Genomic DNA, 19,983 nt, shown 5'->3' with positions numbered 1-19,983 from the left:
ATAATATTTTATCCTTTCGATAATATGTGCATTTTATTTATATTGGAGAATTTCAAGAGCAATGAAAAAGCGTTGGGATGCTAATTTATGCCATATTTTAAGCCTAATTATAGAAGGGGGAATTTGATGAAATGCTAGGGTGTCTTTCTCTTTATCCTAATTTGGAATTGCTCTCTTCCTCTTCAATCAAGACCTCAAGAGCAAAAATTGTGGCCCCACAAATAGTGGCAAGCCAAAGCCCATCTTACACTTGCCTTGTGAAAATATCTGGTGCTCTGTGCCTAAAATTAGGTTCTGCCAAGCTGACATCAAGGTATCTGTAGGATGTGTGCAGAACTTAAAGGCAACTGCTTTAAGCAATTCTGCTTTTAATCTTTGTTTTCATTCTGTCTAACTTCCCTCTGGGATTTTATATTTCGGAGGAATTCTGAATTTACTTGTTTTGAGAGGTGAGCGCTCTCTTGTTAGGTTACTAGAATAGAGCACAGTAAAAAGAAAATAAATTTACTCAGCTACTGGGTAACTTTGCTTGCTCATTTTTTTCAGCCATTCATTTATTTAATACTGTGCTTCAAATATAATTTCCCAAAGCTAGTACTCATCACCTCTTAACACCCAAACACAGAATTTTTCCAGATACACTTGTCATATTGCTATTAAATTTTCAATAGAGCAACAGATGGTGTCATGTTTGTTCATTTTTAAAGAATTTGCTGAGCAATCCTTATGGTCAAGTCACTGTTTGACCAATGGGACACATCTGAACTGTCATAACACATATTTCATTTACATAATATTTTTTTATTTTTGACAACTTTTACACATTATATCAGATTATTTTCCTAACAGTAGTCTCAAACACTAAAGATAAGTAAATATAAAGCAGAAGTGACACATTTTTAATTGAAAAAAGTTTTTGAGATAATTGTGGAGTCACATGGAGAACTCCACATGAGAGTAAAAAACAATAGAGAGATCCTGTGTATTCTTTACTTGGTTTCCTCCAATGGTAACATTTTTCAAAACTGTTACAACCAGGATATTAACACTGATACAATCTATCCATCTTATTAAACTTTTCTCTGTACTCAAGTGTGTGTGTGTGTGTGTGTGTGTGTGTGTGTGTGTGTGTGTGTGTATCTGTGTGTCTGTGTGTTTATGTATGTCTGTATTGTGGGGGAGGAAGAAATTTTTCTCCAGTCAAGATTCTTCCAGCTGGTCTAATCATAAATTGACATGAGACAGATTAACAAGCAAAAATAACCAAATTTAATTACATATGTACATATGGGAATCCCACATATCTGAGAGAGTCAGAGACCCCACATACAAGAGAGGTTCAGAAACAGAAAGTTAAAATGAGACGTATAAGGTATTCTGAGCTAAGGATGAGGTAGGCTCCTGGTCTTCAGAGAGGAGGAAGGTCATTTGCAGGACAATAAGAAGAGCAGATGTTCAGTAATTAGAAGTTTTCCCTGCCATATGGATAGGTGATAAAAAGTTATTTCTGGTGATAACTCATTATGGGCAAGTCCTCTGATTTAAATTTTTTAAGGGAGAGGTAAAAGTGTCTTATGAACCCGCAGGGTCCCAATTGCTTTCAGCTCAAAAATAATTCACATGTCAAAGTGGTACATTTGGGGGAGGCCTGTTCTGAACCCCTCCAGTATTAAGTTCTCTTATCAGCTGTGTAGCTTTACATATCAATGAAGACAGTCAAGATATGAACAATTTCAACACCACAAGAATCCTTCATGCTGCCCTTTTATGACCACACCAGCTCCCTCCTGCTCTTCCCTACACCACCCCAGAAACAATGTATTTTAATGGAATAGAAAGTTGACAAATCAAATAATATTTTAAACAATTTTTCCCCTAGGACCACTTAAAATTCACTTTTATTAAGCAGAAGAAATATTTTGGCATAAGACTACTCTAGAAGACTAAATCAGTCTTGTACAAATTTAGAAAATATTTTAGCATCATTAAACAACTAAAAGCACTTGGGCTATGACTTTTATGTTTATTAGAGTATTTGCTATAGTTAGCATAATGCGTGACACTTAGTTGGCAGTCAAAATATTTATTTAATAAATGAACTAATGATATGATATAAACAAAAGAATAAGTTACTTCTAACAAAATGAATAAAACAATTATCTTATTAAAAATCTGTTCAGCACAAATTTTGAAAGGATTCTCTTGCCAATAAAATTACAAAAAATAAAAATTTAAATGTTACATTATTCCAGTATGGCTGCAAAGAAATTAAATTGGTCCTTTCATTCTGCCTGTGGAAACACAAATTGTTATAAACCTCTCTAAGAAACAATTTGGTAAATATATGACCAGAGTCTTAGAATTTGCATATATTTTGACTTAGTGATTTTATTTCCAGAAATTTATCCTTAGGGAGTAATCAAAGACGTACAAATGTTATGTAGAAAGTTGTACTTCAAAGTGTTATTTATAGTAGTAAAAATTTTTTGATGTTCTAAGTTCAAGAATAAGAGTGAGGTTAACTAAAATATTATAATTAGATGAGACCTTATGAAACCATTAAAAAGTACTATTTTGATGAAAATTACCTAACCTGGGGAAATGTACCTGGTATGGTGCATTTTTTTTAAAGCAGAACATAAAATTGTAGAAACAATGAGCTTCCAATTTTGTAAAAAAGAATATTTGTTTCTACACAGTCAAATCTGATTCTGTGATGACAGTGTTTGGTAGGAGAGGGGAGAAAAGGGATGAGAGCAGAGAAGGATGTTTTAGAGGGCATTTTTTATTTCTAATGTTAAATTATTAGTAGTAAATAGAGATGGCCATTGGATATGAAAATGTTATACGTAACTCAATATTATAGTTTATATTGTTAAATATGTTCTTTATGTATTATATATAATATTAAATGATTCCACTAATCCTGGTAATTGCTTTATAGGAAAAGATGGAAACTACAGGGACATTCAAACCAAAGAAGCTTCAGTTGGTGGAAGAAGGATTTAGTCCACTGAAAATTTCTGATCCACTTTACTTCATGGATAACTTGAAAAAATCTTATGTTCCATTGACCAAAGAACTTTATGATCAAATAATGTTAGGTGAGATCAAACTTTAAGATTTTTTTATATATATATATGGGTTTCATATGCTTTCTTAGGAGAGGTGAAGGGAAAGTGTGCAGTTCTTTAATATGAAATGGAAAAAAAGAACTGACATTAATTAAGCATGTGCTATATTTCCTTAATTAAAGCTTTTCTTTAATTAAGAACTTTAATTTGTTTTAATTGATTTAAAAAAAACTTTAGTTGATGTTCTTTTTACCTATTTGGGGATCCAGTACTAAATATTTACCTTAATCATAAAATTTTTAAGTAATAAATAAGTGGGTAATAGTTTAGATACTACAAATGTACTTTGTAATAGTTAAAGTTTCTAATTTTGAATAAATGTTTAAATTTTAATCAAATATTTTATGTTCTCTGTCCTGTAATTCAATAAAATCATCTTCATTAACATGTATTTTGAGATTTTGTTCTGATTATAAATTTCTAGTCAAAGGAAACTGATTCAATACAAACTCCAGTCTCCCTTATCTTAAACTCACATTAAGATGATAGAAGAAATATGAAAGTTTGAAACAACAGAGCAGGAAAACTGGTAAGCCTGAAGCATTTAGAAATTTTTTGAAGATATGTAAATGGGATTAAATTCATGATAAAATCCAATAGAGCTATAGAAACTAATAACAATACAGGAAAAGAATAGACAAGAATATAACTCCAGTTTTATTTGTGAGTAGTTAACTGGGAAATGCATTGCAAGGGTAGTGTAATAAGCACAATTGTATTTATCTCAATCTGGAAGCACCAGACTCCAGTGTTTGCTTCAAGCAGGAAGCACATGAATGAGTCTCTTAACAGAGTGAGTTATCTTCCATAGGAGGGGTTATTTATTATATATTCATTAACAAATATGTATCACACATCTGAGAGGTATATGTAGAGGCCCTAGAAAAGGAAAGAATTTGGCATGTTGGATGCACAGAAAGGAAGCCAGTATTCCAAGTGGCTGGAGCAAAGTAAATGCAGAGGAGAAAACTCTGAGTGGACGATGGACCTGTAGGCAGTGTTTGTACTTTATTTCAAGTGCAATGAGAATCAATGGAAATCATTTAATCATGGAAGAGACACTATGAAAAAGATTACACCAACTGCTATTTGGAAATCAGAGTGGAAAATGAGGCAAAAGTGGAAATGAGAAACCAAATAGAACTATTTGTTTTGGTGAGTTTTATGCATCAACTTGGGTAGGCCATGGTGTGCAATTGTTTGAGCACACACTAGTCTGGATGTTGCTGTGAATGTACTTTATAGATGTGATTAAATTTATAATCAGTTGACATGAAATAAAGAGATGACCCTCCAAATTGTGGATGGGCCTCAGCCAATCAACTGAAGGCCTTTAGAGCAAAAACAGGTTTCCTAGAGAAAGAATTCTGCCTCAAGACTAATGCAGAAATCTTGCCGAAGTTTTCAGCCTGCCAGCCTGCCCTAGAGATTTCTGACTTGCCAGCCCTTACAATCATATAAGCCAAATTCCTTTAACTCAGATAGATAGATTAGATAGATGATAGAGATAGAAAGATAGATAGGTAGGTAGGTAGGTAGGTAGATAGATAGATAGATAGATAGATAGATAGATAGATAGATAGATAGATGATAGATGGATAATAAATGATAGATAATATAGATGATGTAGATAATAGATATAGATAACACACATACACACAGAGCTCAGTATAGATGGAAACACAGGAGTGATCAGAGAAGTAGAAGGCAAATGAGGCCTAGAGTGTCACAGACCTATCAATAGTCAATAGTGTCGAATGATACTGATTGATCTAGAAAGACAAGGCTAGAAAGAAGCTACATGGGTTTGGCAAAATGGATGTCATTAAAGACCTCAGCAAGAGTAATTTTTGACTGATGGGGAGGCAGCAACCAGATTCAGATAGGCTGAAGAGTGAATGGTAGGCGAGGAAGAGGCGATAATTCTTTCATGAAATTTTGCATTAAACAGGGACAGAGAAATAAAAACTTTGGGGAGTATGTGGAGTCAAAAGAGAATTTAAATATTTTATTTATGTTTTGTTTTAACTGGACCATCTTGATTTAAATGAAACAAATAAAACAAGAGGAAAAGATACATTGATAAGTCTTGGTTCTATCCTGACTTTGTCTCCCACTCTTGGTAGATAAACACTTTTTATTTTATTCATTTCTTGGGAAAACTTTCAGTGTTTTTTTATGAAGATACAGTAAGTAGGCATACATATTCTTATTTCTGTGCCATTTTAAGCATATAAAATACTATTCTGTGCATGAAGTTTTTCATTTAATAATATACATGGGAGACTTTTCCAAATTAACATACAGAGCTTCCTCATTTTTTATAGTAGTTTTTGGTGCATATGTTACACTTTATTTAAACAGCTCCCTATTCATGCACTCCTGGATTGTTCCTAATATTGTGCTACTACAATGCCCAAATTAATGACCTTGTAAATATTTCTTCCTGTAAACATCTAGGTGCATCTGTTGAATAAATTCCCAGAAATGAGATTGCTGGACCATGTTTTTATAGTGTAGATAGGTATTGCTAAACTGAATTCTGTGGGGTTATATAATTTTACATTCCTATCAGCAGTACATGAGGGCCTGCTTCCCTATTCCCTTGCCAACTGTTGTGAAACCTTTGGATTTTGCCAATCTGATAATTGAAAAATAGAAGCTAAGTGTACTTTCAGTATGTGTTTCTCATATCATGAATAAAGTTGGACATTTTTATACTCTTAAAGAATTATATTCTCTTAACTTTGTGTTCATTAAATAGCACAAAGTTACCTTTGTCTATTTTTTTTCACTTTGTTACTTACCTTTGCTAAGAGATCTTTATTTAAGAGATTATCCCTTATCTGTGATATGAGTTGCAGATATTACCCCACTTTTTCATTTGTCTTTTGATTTTGGGGTGTTTTTTTCCCAGGCAGATTTTTTTCTTCTCTCTTCTATTCCCTTTTCTTTCTCCTCCCCCTCCTCCTAACTCTTCTTCTGCTCTTTCCCTCCTTTCTCTGTCATCTTTCCACCTCCCTCTATCTCCTTTCTCTGTCTCCTCTTTCTCTTCCTTCTTTCTTTCCTTTCCTTCCTGTTCCTTTCCTTTCCTTCCTTCTGCCCATTTATGTAGTCAAATATTTTATCTTTCCTTCTTGGTTTGTGAATTTTGAATTAAACTGGAAAGGTTTTAACCTCTCTGGTATTCAAAAGAAATTGTTTATATTTTCTTTCAGTGATTTTTATGAGGTTTTTTTTAAATAAAATATTTCATATATCTAGAGGTTATCTTCATATGTAGTGTGTGGTATTAATTTAACTTTATCTTTTCCAGATTGTAGTCTTATTGTCTCAAGACCATTCATTTAAATTTTTATCTTTGTCCTATTTATGTCACTATTACTGTATACTAAATTTTTATCTCTGTTCTACTTTTTTGATCTCTTTCTATTGGTCTGTCTTTCTAGTCATGAACTAGTAACACACCGCTTTAATTGCTGAGGGTTTATAGTATGTTTTAATATCTGATGTGACTCATTATCCTTCATGGCTCTTCCTTTTCCATAGTTATCTTAGATGATTCTCCTGTTTATTTGTCCACACAAACTTTAAAATCACCTTGTCTAGTTCTAGAAAAGGGAAGTATTTTTAAATGTGGAAAATGACAGAGCATATTTATATGCTAAGGAAAATAATGTGGTGGAGAGGAGAGATTAAATCAAAAGAGAAAGGGGAACAATCAGGAACAATTCTTTTTTTTTCTTTTTTCTTCTTTTTTTATTAGTTTCAGGTGCACAAGACAAAGTAATACTTAGATGTTTATCATTTATATCCCTCACATTGTGTAAACCCCCCTGCCCCCATCCACTATCCCTCTGACATCACACAGAGCCATTACATTTCCACTGTCTCTATTCCTAATGCTGTACTCTGCTTCTTGTAAGTATATACATACATACATATATATATATATATATATATATATATATATATATATATATATATATATATACACATATATATAAAATTATAGTTGGCATTCATTATTGTTCAGCTTCAGCATCAGGGGTACATTGCAGTGATCAGGCATCTACCTCATCCCTTAGGTGATTTCCCAAATGGGACACGTGTCCATCAGATACCCTACAATCTTTACATTATTGATTACGTTCCCCAAATTAATTTTCAAAACCCCGTGGCCATCTTGTGGTTACCAACGGTTTTCTAATCCCCTCACCTTCCCCCTTATCTCCACCCCCCCACCCATCTAGCAACCCTCAGTTTTTCCTCTTTGTCTCCAAAACTGTTTCTGATTAGTTCATTCACTTATTCTTTTTTTTAGATTCCGCATATAAGTGAGATCATATGGTATTTGTCTTTCTCTGTCTGACTTATTTCCCTTAACATAATGTTCTCTAGGTCCATCCATGTTGTTGCAAATGGTAAGATTTCTTCTTTATGGCTGCGTAATTCTCCATTGCATAAATGTACCAGTTTCTTAATCCAGTCATCTACCAATGGGTATTTAGGTTGTTTCCATGTCTTCGCTATTGTGTATAGTGCTGCCATAAACATAGGTGTGCATAAAGATTTTTGAATTGGAATTTTGGATTTCTCCGGATAGATACCTAAGAGTGGAATTACTGGATCATAAGGTAGTTCCATTTTCAGATTTTTGAGACACCTCCATACTATTTTCCATAGTGGCTGTACCAATCTGCAATCCCACCAACAGTGCACAAGCATTCCCTTATCTCCACATCTGCGCCAGCACTTGTTTGTTGATTTATTGATGATAGCTATTTTGACTGGGGTGAGGTGGTATCTCATTGTGGTTTTTTTTTTGACTGGGGTGAGATGGTATCTCATTGTGGTTTATTTGCATTTCTCTGATGGTTAGTGAGGTTGAGCATTTCTTCATATGTCTGCTTGCCATCTGTATGTCCTTTTTAGAAAAATGTCTCTTCATGTCCTCTGCCCATTTTTTAATTGGGTTATTTGTGTTTTTGGAGTTGAGTTGAGTGAGTTTTTTATAGATTTGTGATATTAACCCCTTATCAGATATATCATTGGCAAATATCTTTCCCATTCAGTAGGATCCCTTTTTGTTTTATTCATGGTTTCCTTTGCTGTGAAAAACTTTTTAGTTTGATGTAATCCCACATGTTTGTTTTTTCTCTTACTTCCCTCGTGCAAGGGGATATATCAGTAAAAATCTTACTCCGAGTAACGTCTGTGAAGTTTCTTCCTATATTTTCTTCTATGTATTTTATGGTTTCAGATCTTACATTTAAGTCTTTAAGACATTTTGAATTTATTTTTGTATATGGTGTAAGGAGGTGGTCCAGCTTCATTTTTTTGCATGTGTCTGTCTAGGTTTCCCAGCACCATTTATTGAATAGACTGTCTTTACCCCACCATACATTCTTGCTTCCATTGTCGTAGATTAAATGCCATATAGGCATGGATTTATTTCTGGACTCTCTATTCTTTTCCACTGATCTATGTGTCTGTTTTTATGCCAGTACCATGCTGTTTTGATTACTGTAGCCTTGTGGTATAATTTGATGTCAGGTATTGTTCTACCTCCCACTATTTCTCAAGATTGCTGAGGTTATCCGGGATCTTTTATGGTCCCATATAAATTTTAGGTTTATATGTTCTATTTCTATGAAAAATGTCGTTGGTAGTTTGATAGGAATTGCGTTGAATATGTATATTGCCTTAGGCAGTATGGACATTTTAACTATATTAATTCTTCCTATCCATGAATATGATATGTTTTTCCATCTATTTATATCTTCTTTCATTTCTTTCTTCAGTGTCTTATAATTTTCTGAGTACAGATCTTTTACTTCTTTGGTTAAATTTATTCCCAGGTATTTTATAGTCTTTGGAGCAATTGTAAATGTGATTACTTTTTTAATTTCTCCTTCTGATGTTTTATTATTGGTATATACAAATGCAACTGATTTCTGAATATTAATTTTGTATTCTGCTACTTTACTAAATTCATCTATCAGCTCTAATAGTTTCTTGGTGGAGTCTTTAGGGTTCTCTATATATAGTATCATATCATCTGCATATGGTGATAATTTGACTTCCTCCTTACCAATTTGGATGCCTTTTATTTCCTTTTCTTGTCTGATTGCAGTGGCTAGAACTTCTAGCACTATGTTAAATAGAAGTGGAGAAAGGTGGTAACCTTGTCTTGTTCCTGATCTTAGAGGGAATGATTTTAGTTTTTCCCCATTGAGTATGATGTTATCTGTGAGTTTATCGTATATATGTCCTTTATTATGTTGAGATATGATCCCTCTATTCCCACTTTCTTAAGGGTTTTTATCATAAATGACTGCTGGATTTTATCAAATGCTTTTTCTGCATCTATTGATATGATCATGTGATTTTTATTTTTCATTTTGTTAATGTGGTGTATCACATTAATTAAATTGCGGATGTTGAACCACCCTTGTATACCAGGGATGAATGCCACTTGATCATGGTGTATGATCTCTTCAATGTATTGCTGAATTCTGTTCACTAATATTTTGTTGAAGATTTTTGCATCTATGTTCATTAGAGATATTGGCCTGTAGTTTTGTTTTTTTGTGGTGTCTTTGTCTGATTTTGGGATCAGGGTGATAGTGGCTTCATAAAAAGTGTTTGGGAGTCTTCCCTCCTTCTGGATTTTTTGGGAGAGCTTGAGGAGAATAGGTGATAATTCTTTTTTGAACGTTTTGTAAAATTCACCTGTAAAGCCATCTGGTCCAGGGCTTTTGTTTGTTGGGAGATTGTTGATTACTGATTCAATTTCCCTGATGGTAATCAGTCTATTCAGGTTTTCTGTTTCTTCTTGAGTTAGCTTTGGAAGGTTGTACGCCTCTAGAAAATTGTCCATTTCTTCCAGATTGTCAAATTTGTTGGCATATAGTTGCTCATAGTAATTTCTTAAAATTTTTTGTTATTTCTGCAGTGTCTGTTGTCACTTCTCTTTTATTTCTGATTTTATTAATTTGGGTCCTCTCTTTTTTTTTAATGAGTCTGGCTAAAGGTTTGTCAATTTTGTTTATCTTCTCTAAGAAACAACTCTTGGATTCATTGATCTTTTGCATTGTTTTTCTGGTTTCTATTTCATTAATTTCCACTCTGGTCTTTATTATCTCCTTCCTTGTTCTCCCTTTGGGCTTATTTTGCTGTTCTTTTTCAAGATCCCTTAAGTGTGAAGATAAACTGTTGATTAGTGATGTTTCTTGTTTCTTTAGGTAGGCCTACAATGCTATGAATTTCCCTCTTAGGATTGCTTTTGCAGCATCCCATAGATTTTTGGGTCATTGTGTTTTCACTTTTGTTTGTCTTGAGATATCTTTTGATTTCTTCCTTCATCTCCTGCTTGACCCATTCGTTATTTAGTAATAAGTTATTCAGCCTCCATGAATTGGTGTGTCTTCTGGGTTTTTTCCTGTAGTTCATTTCTAATTTCATAGCACTGTGGTCAGAGAAGAAAATTGGTATGATGTGAATTTTCTTAAATTTATCAAGATTTGTTTTGTGGCCTAACATATGGTCTATCTTGGAAAATGTTCCATGTGCGCTTGAGAAAAATGTGTATTTTGCAGCATTGGGGTGAAATGCTCTGAAAATATCGATTATATCCAAGTGGTCCAATGTATCATTTAAGGCTGTTGTTTCCGTATTGATTTTCTGTCTGGAAGACCTGTCCCTTGTTGTCAGAGGTGTGTTGAAGTCCTCTACTATGATAGTGTTACTGTTGATCTCTGTCTTTATGTCAGTTAGTATCTGTTTTATATATTTAGATGCTCCTATGTTGGGTGCATAGATGTTTACTAGGGTTATGTCCTCTTGTCGGATTGATCCCTTTATTATTATATAGTGCCATCTTTATCTTTTAATATGTTCTTCATTATAAAGTCTGTTTTGTCAGATATAAGTATTGCAACTCCAGCTTTTTTCTCATTTCCATTTGCATGAAATATCTTACTCTAACCCTTCACTTTCAGCCTGTGTGTGTCTTTTTGATCTGAGGTGAGTCTCTTGTATACAGCATATACAAGGGTCTTGCTTTCTTATCCACTCAGCCACCCTATGTCTCTTGATTGGAGCATTTAATCCATTTACATTTAAAGTGATTATTGATATGTACATAGTTATTGCCATTTTAAAATCTGTAGTTAGATAGTTTTCATCTTTCTTTTATTTACAGAAGTCCTTTTAGTATTTTTTGCAATGCTGGCTTGGTGGTAATAAATTCCTTTAGTTTATTCTTTTCTGGGAAGCTCTTTATCTTTCCATCAACTTTAAATGATAGCCTTGCTGGATAAAGCAATCTAGGTTGTAGGCCTTTGTTTTCCATCACTTTGAGTATCTCCTGCCACTCCCTCCTGGCCTTCAATGTTTCTGTAGAAAAGTCATTTGATAGTCTTATGGGAGTTCCCTTGTATGTAACCCTCTGTCTTTCTCTTGCTACTTTTAGGATTCTCTCTTTGTCTTTAAGCTTTGCCATTTTAACTATAATGTGTCTTGGTGTGGACCTGTTTGGGTTTATCCTGGTTGGAACTCTGCACTTCCTGGGCTTGTATGTTGGTTTCCTTCATCAGGTTAGGGAAGTTTTCGGACATTATTACTTCAAATATGTTCTCAATCCCTTGCTTCCTCTCTTCACCTTCTGGTATTCCTATGATGTGCATGTTGTTGCGCTTGATGTTATTGCAGAGGTCTCTTAAACCATCTTCATTGTTTTTTATTCTTTTTTCTTTCTGTTGTTCTGTTTGGGTGATCTCTGCTAACTTGTCTTCTAAGTCACTGATTTGATCCTCTGCTTCATCTAACCTGCTGGTCATTCCTTCAAGTGAGTTTTTAATTTCGGTAATTGTGTTCTTTAGTTCTAACTGGTTGTTTGTTATGATTTCTACATCCTTCTTTATGTCGTCTCTAAGCTCCTTAAACATTCTTATCACCAGTGTTCTGAACTCTGTCTCTGATAAGTTGGTTACCTCTGTTTCATTTGGTTCCATTTCTGGAGGTTTCTTCTGTTCTTTTATTTGGAACATGTTTCTTTGTTTCCCCATTCTGGCTGGCACTCTGTGTTTGCTTTGATGTATTAGGTAGATCCCCTAGAGTTCTTAGTTCTTGCTGGGTTATCTTATGTAGTATGTGTCCTTTATATTTGACTTACACTACTTCTTTCTTCTCCTCTGAGTGTGCTCCGAAGGTGACTCTTGTGTTGTGTATATTGTCCTCCTGGCTTTTGTGTTCTCTGTTCTGTCCTGAGATACCCTTCATCTCTGTAGCTGCGGGTGCCGGCCGCTTTTCCACCGCCGCAGGTGCAGGCCTCGTCTCCACTCCGCTCCCTTCCCTCTTCCCCTGCTTGCCCAATTTGTGCTCCTTCAAGTAATTCTTCCACGAGACTCTTAGCTGTTCTGTGTGATGAGCAGAGAGTCCTTTGATGGGTTATATGTCCCGTTTGTGATAAGATCTGGAGGAGAACTCAAAAAGTGCGCCCCGCTGCCGCCATTGCTATGACGTAACTCAGGAACAATTCTTAATAGGGGGAGAGAACATGACTTCCAGAACATGTATAGTAAGAATGGCTTTTGATAGTCAAAGGGACATTCATTCATTCCATGGCAAGAAAAATCAGGACAACTGGCATATGCATTATTTGAATGCTATGAAAATGACAGTGTTCCCATCTGATGACTTGTGTAATTTCAAATAAATATGAGTGAGTAGAGCCAGCATCTGAATGGAGTGGCCTGGGTGAGGAATGAAAGATTGGAAAAGTATGATAGAGTGGGAAAATAATCAAAACCTAACTGGAGATTGGAATGGATTGATGACATGAATTGGAAAGAGAAGAAAGCTGAAAGCCCTTTGAAGTCTTCAGAGGTTGAGGTAGAGGTACCAGGATATGAGAAAGTTAAAGCACGATCACAGAACCAGGAAGCATAATAGTCCAGAAGAGACCATGAAGTACAAGGAGCACATCTTGACCACAGTATTTAGGGTGTGTGAGAGTTTACAGCCTTCACTTCAGTGGACCAAAGGGAAAGTGGGTCTCTCCAGGAACAGCCAAGTTTTTAATAAGGCAAATAATGGAAGGATGGGTTTGATAAGACATTGAGGGTTTATAAGGAATTTGATGTGCACATATCTGAGTTCCATTGCGGCCCAGAGGAAAGTCTGGGCAGCAGGGACAGTTAGAGAATGAGAATAAAAAACCAGGATATAATACATTGCCCGAGTTCAGAATACTTGGAGAGGTGTTAAAAATACAAGTTCCCAGGGCTTACATCCAGTGTTTCTGATTCAATAGAGCTGGGTAGCACCTAGAATCTGCATATTAAAAGCTGCACAAATAATTATTAAGCGCTTTGACCTGGAGAACCTTTGTGTCTTATTGGAGGCTGGGTACTAAGGTAATAAAGGATTCTGACAGTAACTTTATGGAAGGAGGAGCCACACTGTTCACAAGGTCAGGTGTGTCCACTTTGAAACCCTTTCACACTTGCAACCCTTTCACCTCACTGTTGAAATGTGACAGAGGAAGCAGACGGCAATCACACAGCTGTGCTCTTATCTCCAGAAAGATTTGAGTCAAAGAGGACACATAGTTGAAATGTCAGATTAAATCAAGAAACCAAAGTTCTGAAAGCAAAAGACAATAAAAGCACTACCATTTCCAGATTTGGGAAAGGAAATAGGTAACTCATTCACTATCTTTTTCACCATGACTCTTTCTTGTGCCATTTCTTGAATGTGCTATTCTCTGTAAGTGGGCATTGGAGTCAAAAAAATGCCATTTTCTGTTTTACAAATTGTCAATGACATAATGAAAAATTAAAGCAAATTCTCCATATATTAAGAGCTGCAGTATTGAGACTATATATTATATTTTAATGCAAACAAGCTAAAAATATTGAAGGTGATACCTGAAAGCTTATGCCAAAAGGGCAATAATATAATGAACAAATTCTGTCAGACTGAGTTTAGCAAACGAAAAAGGCAATTCATTCTCATGTTGCCAAGAAAACCAATAAGGGAGAAATATGAACTAATTGGTTTATATCAAAGATAATAATCAAACCTACTGTTGTAAATCGGGCATTAACCAAATATTTTGGTGATTCATAATCAAGCTAAATTATTAAAAGAAAAGCTTATGAATGGTCCATTGGTTTTTATCTGCATCAAAATACCTTCATACCCTATTTAAATCCAAAAAGAGGACATTATTTGAAGTTATTATGATCTAGTTGTTTGCTATATGAAAACATAGAAAGACATTTAGATCAAATGGAGTTTTGTAGTAAAATGAATCATTGTCTAGCAAAAACAGTATTACTTTATAAAACAATATAAAAATATTGATTTAAGAAAAAGAGAATGAAAACTCCCTCTCGTACTATTTGGTAGCATCTGAGATTTATAATTGATCTTCAGTAAGAAGGGGAGAGGATGAGGAAGATAAGTTCTCTGTATTTTTTTTTCTTTTTCCTGAGATAAAATTTTGCAAGTACCATGTGACCATGTGACTGAAAGAGAACATGCTGTAAAAATGTGAGTGAATTCTTTTCTTCCCCAGCACATTTTATTCCTCATAGCACTTTTAAAAATCTAAAATTTAACTTATATCAAGAAAAATTACAATAAACAAAATTATGCATATATTTTTAAAAAACTGGTTAATTAACTAGCACTTTTTTACCTCTCCCCTGAGAAGATAAATTTCTATTCCAGCCTGAATTTAACTCTCTAATCCTATTCCCTCTCAAGAAAAGCCATTTTCACCTCACAACTCATCTACTTTCAAGAATTCCACATAATTTAAGAGCTTCCTCTCCAAATATTCACTCATATTCGTTCTTTTCCTTGTCTTTATGAGTTTGAGACTAAGACTCTGCACTGTGTTAATGAAAAAACATACAGCCTAAGAAAAAAATGTTTATAAGAGTTTATTTGAGCCAAACTAACGACACTTTCCAGGAAGCAAAGTCTCAATGGATTGAGAAAATGCTCCGGAAAATGGCCGTTTTGCAACTTATTTTATTACATTAGAAACAAAGGAGGAGAGTTATAGCCATTGGCTATAGATTAAGGGCATGGGAGAAAGCAAAGCATGGCGATCTCTGGCATTGGATAAAAAGTAAAATGGAGAGACACATACTTCTTTTACATGGGTGGGTACAGGATAGTTAACAGTATTTTATAGAACATAGAGGTAGTATTTGGGGAACAAGATAACAATGAGGGATTTTGTGGTTTCCTGCTCTGAGGTGGTGGGTTGTGCCACCTGGGGGGGTCTGGAAAAAGAGAATACTCTGACATTCTAAGACTCTGTTATCTTAGATACAAAAAGATAACAGATAAGATAAAGATTGACCTTTCTCAAGGAAGCCACAAGCCAAGGATGTGACTACTGGCCACAACTCGCTTTTACTTAGGAATTTTTATGTTCAGACCCTCTTATGTGGTTATTTTCAGGCTCCTGAGCTTGTCAGGTTTAACCTGTGGCCCCATTTTCAATCCCAGGAACCACCTTTCACCTGTCTCCCTCCCTCTGTTACCCGAGAACAGGCCCTTCTTGGCACAGTGTCCCGGTTTGGTTCCTACATCCGGGGTCAAACATGGCGGTGTCCAGGCTTGGCTCCCACACCGGGGTTCGACCTGGCAGTCTGGACTAGATTCCCACACTGGGGGTCGAACCCAGGCCTTGGGGAGAAAAACTGGGGATCCTAGCTGCTACATTGCCAGGGGTAGGCCGTCCTCAGCGCGATGTCCAGGTTCTTGGCATCTCAAGCAAAGAATTGAATGAGACACAGAGGTAAAGTGGTGAAAGAGAAGTTTTTTAGAAGAGATAGTACACTCCAAAAAGTTTGGAGTGGGCAAAGCACAAAGGAGTGCCCAAAAGGCTCAAAGGGCTCATTATTAGAAGAAAAAGTACACTCCAAAGGGTTTGGAGCAGCCCCCCCCACCCCACCTGAGCAAAAGCAAGGCTCAAAAGGCTCTGACTGGTGAGGTCTTGGAGTTTTTATTTCCTTTTGTGGGGACAAAGCCCCATAAAGCAGTTTCCAGGCTCTCAGCCTCACATAGAAAGGTGCTGGCTCGGGTAGTAAATGGCCATCAACTGTGATCAGATGGCCATCAGCTGTGGCTAGTTGGCCGTCAGCTGTAACCCATAAGCCATTGGCCACTAATATAACTGCTGTGGCTACGCTAGCAGAAAAAAATGGGGGCTAGCAAGAAGATGGTGGCTGGCAAGCGCAGACTGCTGTTAGGACAGTGGGTTGCAGATTATGTAGATCCTGCTTCCTGTGTCTCCAACCCAGCTGCCAGCGAGAATATAGTGGTATGACTCCCCTATCTATGGCTCCATGGGTGTTCCTTTTTGGCCTCACCACATCCTGCGTTCTTATGTGGGGAGTGGGAGCTGAGACCCCGCGTGACACCTTTTCTTCTAGAATGGTGTGGGGACAGAGCCCCAGAAAGCAGCTCTCGGCCTCACATAGAAAGGTACTGGCTCAGGTAGTAAATGGCCATCAACTGTGATTGGATGGCCATTAGCTGTGGCTAGTTGGCCGTCAGCTGTAACCAGTGTGCCATTGGCCACTAATATAACTGCCGAGGCTACGCTAGCAGCAAAATGGGGGGCTAGCAAGAAGATGGTGGCTGAGCTGACAAGCGCGGATTGCAATTAGGATGGCGGGTTGCAGACAGTGTGGATCCAGCCTCCAGTGAGACTATAGTGCCACCAGCGAGAATATAGTAGTATGACTTCCCCATCTATGGCTCCATGAGTGTTTCTTTCTGGCCTAGCCATATCCTGCATTCTTATGTGGGGAGCGGGAGCTGAGACCCCACCAGACGCCCTGCATGACAAATGGGCTACTCCTCTCTAGGTGTGGAGCCACTTGATTGGTACCTGTGATCAACAATGGCTAATGGTTATGGTAAACATGGGCAAGTTTGGGCGGAGAGGGGAGGTCTTTTGTGCGGTTATTCCCATAGACTATGTTGGACGTGCAGAAATGTTACCTTACTTACCCAGGCATCTCGGAGACCCAATTCCTGTCTCTAACTGCCTGCCTTATGTCCCCCTTGAGAGTCATGATCCCTGTATGTCTATATGGGAAGCTGAGGGACAGGAGATCTCTTCTTCTGTATCTGCTTCCTGTTGAAAGTGGCTGTTGTCCCTACCTATTGGGGATTCACGGGACTCTCACCCTATCTGATCTTAGATGAGGGGAAGGGGTCTCGAGATCCACCTGGAGGACCAGGTTGACCTCTGTGGTTGGGATATAGTGGAAGTCTTGTTGGGGCATCACTTGTATCCTAATGGCCTCTAGATGAGGAGAGCTAGATTTTAGTTAATAGTGTTGGCCCAAGATGCAGGATTCAAAGCCATTGACACAGGGTGACTGCATGATGAAAAATTGTTCAGCTTCATGGAGCCTGGCCTTTCTTCTGGTTTGACTGGTCATTCAGTTATTGTTCACCTGGGAGCTAGGCCTGGAAAGAGCACTGTAATACAATGACCATAGTCAACAGACTTTAGGGTAATTACCTAAAGCAGGAGGTAGGGGATGTCTATGATTCAGGTTAAAAACAATATATTATTTATGATTAAGAAACTGATTTGAAAAATGACTATAACCAGTCTTAGGCACGGATGGAAGAATGAGTTGCGGGAGACCAAAATTGGTCTATTAGGATTTATTTGGCGTGTTTGGGCTGTGGGAGGTCAGGCTAGAAAAGACCATACTTCCCCGAGCAAAAAGGGGTATGGAGTGTTATAGGAGAGGGGTAAATGAGTCTGCTCCCCCTTCAACCCTTCAGGGGGTTTTCATTGTGTTGTCTCTTGGCAACAAAGGGTTTCTGAGCATGACCGAGTCCTCTGGCTACACATCCTGGCCCCCAGGCCGCCTTCTGGACCCACAGCCCAGGCCCACTGATCATAAGCCACTAGGAGACAAACACAAGCCAGCAGGTACAAAGTACAAAGCAAGACAAGATGGCTTTTAGGCTAAGATGGTTTTTATATTCCAGGCGCTTCTCCAGGCCTAAGGCAAATACAAGCCAGCAGGTAGAAGGTACAAAGCAAGACAAAACTTAGAGCTTCTATAGTGAGAAGAAAACTTAGAGTCTCTATAGTGAGAAGCCCTTTCGTTTGGCCCATATCGCCTCTTCACTACCCTCTCAACCAGCTAAGGCAAGAGGTATCCATTACCTCAAAGTTGACCTGTTAATTGTAGCAGAACACAGAACCATGAAGTCAGTACTTCATTTCTGAGTTTCAGAAGTCTAAGCTCCAAAGGCAGTCAAGTTTCCTCTTTCTGGAGAGTATATTCAAGGAAGAGGGCGGGGCAGATACAAAAGGGTTAGATATTGGTGTGATTCCCAGAGAATGGGCTCTGTGTGCTGACTGATGTCTGAGACCAAATACCAGGAAAGAACAACAGAAACCCTAATTAGAGCACTGGTGGAAGGTCTGAACCCCAGTCCAAGTGAAACGCTGGGAGGCTGCAAGAGCTCAAGGGCCCCTTTATCCAATATGTGTGGTGTGGGTAGGAATTTCCTGTTGCATGTTTAGGCAACAACAGTGTGAGACAGACAGCCTGAGAAAATTCTTCTTCTTCCAGCATGGTTTGGGAGCACAGCCAAGGATTTTCCCAAGCCTTTTAGCGGGGCACTGTAGTAATGAAAGAACTGAAGCAAAAAGGGTTGATGTTGGGAAGAAGGAACACTCAGCTGTCACTTATGTGCCGCTGATCTGCTGGCCAGATGGGCTCATGGGATGGTGGACAAGTCAGCAGATTCCAGCACGAAGTGATAAAAGTGACCAAAGACTGGTGTCATTTCCTGTGCTCCTGAGTTTGTGGCCTGATACGTTCACCAGTCACCGCTCATGTTTTTCCAGTCTTCTTCAATGTTTACTTTGCTGAAAAAGAGGTATGAATGGCTACTTTGTCAGAAAACTGGTAGCACAAATAGCATCTGCCTACTTCTGTATCAATTCAGGATTTTAATAATATGCGTGTGTCTGAAATTTAGTAATGAGAACGGGATTTGAGTCTGTGGAAAAGGTTGAGACAATTTAGAGTATTATCTACATAATTATTTTTAAAATTTTATAACACCTTCTTTACTACTCTTATTGCGGTTTCAATATATTAAAAGTTTAGTTAAAATATTAATAGAATGTAAATTCTACAAAAGATTATAGTTCATCATGAGAAATGTGCAGTAGAAATATAAATAAAATTAAAAGAAAAGAATAAACAGTTTTCAAACATTGCAGATGGCGATGTTTGAACATTTTGAAAAGCAGCTGACTTAACACCTTAGTATGCATGACCTAGATGATAAGGAATTTTAAATACATTTTTTCCTAATAAATGTATGTGATCAGATATAATAATTCAGGAAAAAACTGTTGTACAGGATTTTACTGAGTTTAAAGGTTAGGCCTTTTCCTATAACTATGTCAGTTTTTATCCAGGTTACATTAACCTATTTTTTTAATGAGGCCATAGTAACAGCACACATTGGAGCGTCTCTGTTGTCTAGCATAGCACGTGGCTCAGAGGTGCTTTAAAAACTATCTTTTTTGAATGGATGAATGTTATCTCCTTTTCGAAATATTATACCCCTACTAATTCAGCTTATAATTGCATTATCTTAAAAATTCGTATTGAACATGGAGTCAACTGAAAAACCATAACACTTTATTTCTGACAATATTTCTGTGAAAGCATATCATTTTCACTGCTTTTAAGGCAAACTAATTTGTTCTTTTCCTCTTTTTACAGTCGGTCTTAAAATATAGGATTATTTGACCATGTTTCCA

At 36.9% G+C, this 19,983-nt stretch overlaps 1 protein-coding gene across 2 annotated transcripts in view; it reads left to right on the top strand.

The window, feature by feature from the left end:
- SLC27A6 (solute carrier family 27 member 6) overlaps positions 1-3,524 on the top strand; it is a 60,535-nt gene extending 57,011 nt beyond the window's left edge. For both annotated transcript variants that reach the window (XM_081054252.1, XM_081054251.1), the window contains one exon: positions 2,945-3,524. In XM_081054252.1, coding sequence (XP_080910378.1) covers positions 2,945-3,121 — 177 coding nt within the window. In that variant the 3' untranslated portion in view covers positions 3,122-3,524. The remainder of the gene's footprint in view (positions 1-2,944) is intronic.
- The last annotated feature ends 16,459 nt before the right edge of the window (positions 3,525-19,983 follow it).

This window comes from Rhinolophus hipposideros (assembly GCF_964194185.1).
Source record: "Rhinolophus hipposideros genome assembly, chromosome: 7".
Classification (NCBI taxonomy): domain Eukaryota; kingdom Metazoa; phylum Chordata; class Mammalia; order Chiroptera; family Rhinolophidae; genus Rhinolophus; species Rhinolophus hipposideros.
Note: the sequence above shows the minus strand (reverse complement) of the source record. Positions and strands in the feature narration are given on the sequence as shown.